General features: G+C 50.0%; 1 protein-coding gene across 3 annotated transcripts; it reads right to left on the bottom strand.

Annotated features, from left to right (window-relative positions):
• Window positions 1–949: 949 nt before the first annotated feature.
• On the bottom strand, window positions 950–4,151 carry LOC100382215 (Cyclin-dependent kinase inhibitor 5). Of its 3 annotated transcripts, none has more exons than XM_008645771.3 (3): window positions 2,749–3,656; window positions 1,487–1,681; window positions 950–1,358 (listed from the first exon to the last, which is right to left on the bottom strand). In XM_008645771.3, the coding sequence occupies exons 1-3, from the start codon at window positions 3,027–3,029 to the stop codon at window positions 1,292–1,294; spliced, it is 543 nt and encodes a 180-aa protein (XP_008643993.1). In that variant the 5' UTR covers window positions 3,030–3,656; the 3' UTR covers window positions 950–1,291. The 3 variants fall into 3 exon arrangements, with proteins under 3 accessions (XP_008643993.1, XP_008643994.1, NP_001168443.1); XM_008645772.4 differs by having other exon boundaries at window positions 2,800–3,652; NM_001174972.1 differs by lacking the exon at window positions 2,749–3,656 and adding an exon at window positions 3,688–4,151 and having other exon boundaries at window positions 988–1,358.
• Between the last annotated feature and the right edge of the window lie 512 nt (window positions 4,152–4,663).

Below are 4,663 nucleotides of genomic sequence, written 5' to 3'. Positions count from 1 at the left end.
TATAAATTTGGTTAAAGTTTAAATCGGTTGAATTGTTTTTTTTCTTGAGAGCGAGGGATTATTTGGTACTACAACATTTCAAAACGAAACTGTTTCAGATAAGATAATGACATGACATGGATTGTACTCATCAGAATTTGTACTTTTGTCAGGGAGGTACCATGATGGGCTCACTTGTTTAATAGTACGAAATGCATGGGCATGGTCTTGTCAAGAACAAAGGAATCAGATCTGTGCCTAATTCTGTTAAACCAGTACAGTGCTAGCTGAGCAGTAGCTTCAGATTTCAGAAGTAAATACCAGGGCAGCTTATTTGGATTTGCAAAGAAGCAAGCAGGGAAGCACCTGCTGGTTTGCACTCCAGCAGCAGCGCAGGACAGACTTCACGAAGGCAAGTGAAAAGAAGGAAAGGCCCTCCCCCCTGGACCAGGGGTAGGCACCACAAGAATGAATATACTGTGGAAAGGGCGTTCTTTATCAGTTACCATGACCAGTCACCACCAGTCCAGCACTGGTAAGAAAACAAGAAGCCAAGAGGATGTGCCAGGCAGTGCGACACGCCCGAATAATCGGTCATCACAGCAGCCAAAGGCACTGTCAGCTTGCACACACAGTGAAAAGATCACCCACTAAACAAGTGGAGATGAGCCCACAAGCACAAAAGTTTGCGAGCATGCACCAATCACCAGATGTAGGACTCCAAGCAGGATACAACCCAAACTCTCATGGCCATTGCAGCAACTGAGAATCCAGGAGCAATTCAGCATAGCAAATGCACAGCGTGGCCAGCATCCAGCAATAATGACACATGCAGCAGCATCCTGAGCCCTGAGAGAGAAGATGCCACTGCAGGAAGGGCACAGCACAAGGCTCCAAAGGTCAAACCATGGCAGCCAGCTTTGCAGGTACCAAGAGGAGTGCATGAATCACACACAAAAATTACATCAGCTTCAGGTGCAACATCACAGAGTATAAGTATTAATAACTGTGACAGAACATCATTATCTAGCTCTACTTCATTAATTCGGCAACTGGTAACAGGATGATAGGTTCCTTACAGAATGAGCTGTTAAGGGTTACATTGGAGTTGAGGGACCAGATCATATCAGGGTGCTGTAACTCAGCATCAGTTCTGTACTGTGACACGCGACAATTAAGGCTACAAGCTAACGCTAAGTTTTTACAACAGAAACAAAGCTAACACGACGGTATGCGCCTCTGCCACGACGCTGCGGCGGTGGAGGGAGCGGAGGTGAGTTCCATGCTGCTGCTCTCATGTCCTCTGAATCTATCAGTCTAGCTTCACCCATTCAAACCTGCCTGGGAGAGGGCAGTCATTTACAGGATCAAAGTTGTACCTGAAGATTAAGCCATGCATCATACATGTTTGTGGTTAGTGCAAGGCATCGTTAAGAGAAGCCGAATGCATCAGCAAAATAATTTATAATGAATCAAGAATCGACAAAACAGATTATGCAAATCGTACTTGTCAATGAAAGCCTGTTGTTGGCGTCGCTGTTCAGCAGCGAAGTACTCGTTCATCTCCGTTGAACTTGGGATGGCGTGCACAGGAGGAGCTTTCACCCTGCGGTGGGAAGAGTGGCTGGATCTTGTTGTGGATCCGGGAGTGCTGATCATCTCAGAGTTAATCAAGCTGCAGGGCGTCGTCTCCCTGGTATTCCTGCAAGCAACAAGGTCAGTATACATACATGAAAAACCTGAAGCCAATTCCAAACAAAGCGAGGTCAATTTCTCTAATTCCAATGTTACACCGGACGAATACTCAACAAGCAAACAAAAGAAATGTCAGAAAACGTAATGCATAACCATTAGTAAGTATGCACAACATCATCGTTTGTGGTCCTACGAATCTACCATTCCTCTCGATGTCTAGCTTCAGGTGCCATAAAAAGGCTAGCGGACAACCAAGCATCCAGCCAGAGGAAACAACAAAATGGTTAGGACTATAGAACTCCAACTCGCAGTCCCATGACCATGAGTAGGTAAGGCTCACTCGCCCAGCCTTCATTCTCGCCTGAGACGACACCAAAGGCAGGCGAATCCCCAGAACCGAACCGAAGCTGCATGAGGCAGGCCGGGCACCAAACAGTGGCCCTAGCAAAACATGCACCTGGCTTCGCTATGCTCGTAGGTGGCCACTGATGCAGCATGATTTACACAAACACACGCACTGTTCAGATCATAGCAGTGCACGCTTCCACCCTCCAGTTACTGTTAGGCTGCCATACATGAAGGGCCCAAAGGGATTAGAGACTCAGCTTTACAACTGTTCCGTATTATGGTCCCTCCTTTAGGCGGTGCTAGCATCAAGGCCATGGCTAGAGCCGCAAACAGCACGCCACGGCTTGGCCCCGATGGTGAACCAAAAACGACAAAAGAAATGGCACAGCAACCGCTTTCGTTCATCTCTCTCCATGCGAGCAAGTGCACCCACAATGGAGAGAGAGAGAGAGAGGGGGGGGGGGTGTAGCCAGCGTTCAGTCTACAGATAGATGGGGCTAATCGTAGCAGGGCTAAACATGGACTCTGACCTGTTTAAGCATGGAAGAGGACCACTTGTGAAAGATAAGTAGGACCTACAAAAATTGCAAACAAGCTCGTGATACTGAGCAAAGCTATGCCGCAGTTTCCTAATCTTGAAATGTTCTTCCATGCCCTAGCTTCAGCAAGGATATTAAAAAAAACTCTAGTATGCTAAGACGGGGAGGACTCCGACCACCCTTTCACCTCAAACATTTAATGGCGATGCCAATTTCGGGCCATGGCCCAGGAAGAGACCTTGCCAGGACATGCCATTTCCTCCCAAAGAGGTGACAGGCCAGTGGTGAGAGACCCAAGCGAGAAATGAGGCTGTGAGGGAGGGTGAGAGCAGAGGGCGCTTTTTCGAGGGTGGAACAGAGAAATTTCTTGCGAAAAGTAAGGGCTTTTGATTGATTGGTAAAAGATTTGAGGGGTCCCCGGCTACTCGTCTCCTCGCAAGCAAAAGAAACAAGGGCGTGTGCGTCCATGGGGAAGGGGAAAGAACAAGGGGAAAGGAGGCCACTTTTCCGTTCCACTATGGAAAAAGGAGGACGCCATGGCTGGCCACTGCAAGAGACTCCACTAAGCTAGCGGATTAATTGGGCTCTGCCGCTCTGGTACAAGATTGAGCACAACTTATTCGGTGCTTCAGAGAATCAAAGCCAAGCCAGAGGTGGGATTGGGGCTTTTATGGGGTGATGTTGGAGTTTGGACGGCGTCAACCGATTATTGCAAGAATTAGAGACTAATTTCTCGGACACACGGCAGCGACAATGGTTTTGGCATTAAAATATGGGGTGACTTTTGATTTCAAAAGAGAATGGAAGATACACCGCCGAAAAAATTAAGCGCAAGGAGAGCACGGCAAGAATTAGCAAAGGGGTTCCTGGCGTAGAAAAATCCGCAAGAAAGCATAGGAGCTGTACAAGCGTGCTGGGGGGATTCGCATGACTCCCAATTTGAAGTCGAACACACTGCGCGAAAAAGGAAAAAAACGAAAGCATTCAAATAGAAACGCATAGCGCTAAAATTCCAACTTTCTGTCCCAAAAAAAAAATCTTGGTACCACACAATCGGAATCCACTAAACCCAAAACCCGTGCAAGCAACCCAAGAACGCAACAGAAATTTCAATCCAAGAACTCACCTCCCCATGGCCTCCGACTCGAGCATGTTCTCCCCGTACGATGCTTCCGCCTCCTCCATAGCGGCGGGGGCCGTGGCCGCCACCTTCCTCCCGCCGCACCTCCTCACGGACGCCACCTGCGGCGGCAGCTTCTCGAGCCTCCGGCTCCTTAGCTCCAGGTACTCACCGCCGCAGCCCTCCTCCTGCTGCACCTGCTGCTTCTCAAGGCGCTGCAGCGCGAGGGCGCGCGCGCGGGTGCGGACCCCGAGCGGAGCAGCGGCGACATCCATGATGGCAACCTCGCTGGAAACCTTTACCTTGCGCATGTATTTGCCCATGGCCCGGCGGGGCTGGGCAAGCTAGGGTTTCAGGGAGGCCCTCGCCGAGTCGCCGGGTGCACCAAGCGATTCTGTGCGGCGGGGCGGCAGAGGCCAGGGGAAGCGGGGGTTAAATGGTAGGCGGGGCGGGAGCGGTGTACACAGGAGGAAGCCCGGGAATAATTAGGAGAGAAGAGGTCGGGACGGGTGTTGGTGTTGCCATTTAAAGGGTGGCTTAGGTAAGGCTATCCGCAACCGTTTCCCCTAAATTTTTCCCCCTATATCACTTTTTTGGGTCACATCATCAACATTCCACCCCTATTTTTTCATCTCCCGCAGCGGTTCCCTCTAAATACTCCCCCTATATCCCACTACACTATAAAATATCATTTTTTATACATACTTTTCATCTACTATAAATTTTTTATCTACTAACAATTGGAAGCGGGCCCACGTGAACAGTGTTTAGAGGGGAAGAGAGACAACGCCAGAACAAGGGGGAGAGAGAACGTTACCTCTTCGTAGAGCGCTGGCTAGCGTCCACCGCTGCGGCGTTGGGAGGCGCCCTGTAGCCGCCATGCGAGCTACAGGGCAAGGGGAGGGGGCGTCGCGCCGCGTCCGTTGCGGCCAGTCTAAGAGAGAGAAAGCCTGGTGCGAGGGGCGTGTGGTAAGGCCACGTT

This window comes from Zea mays, chromosome 5 (assembly GCF_902167145.1).
Source record: "Zea mays cultivar B73 chromosome 5, Zm-B73-REFERENCE-NAM-5.0, whole genome shotgun sequence".
In the NCBI taxonomy this organism is placed as follows: Eukaryota; Viridiplantae; Streptophyta; class Magnoliopsida; order Poales; family Poaceae; genus Zea; species Zea mays.
Note: the sequence above shows the minus strand (reverse complement) of the source record. Positions and strands in the feature narration are given on the sequence as shown.

Excerpts from the sequence above, each read along its gene's own strand:
- LOC100382215 (NM_001174972.1), bottom strand. The coding sequence starts at position 4,004 with ATGGGCAAATACATGCGCAAGGTAAAGGTTTCCAGCGAGGTTGCCATC. Across the intron at positions 1,682-3,687 it reads GAGTCGGAGGCCATGGGGAG|GAATACCAGGGAGACGACGC; the intron begins GTGAGTTCTTGG and ends TGTTGCTTGCAG. Across the intron at positions 1,359-1,486 it reads CAACAGGCTTTCATTGACAA|GTACAACTTTGATCCTGTAA; the intron begins GTACGATTTGCA and ends CTTAATCTTCAG.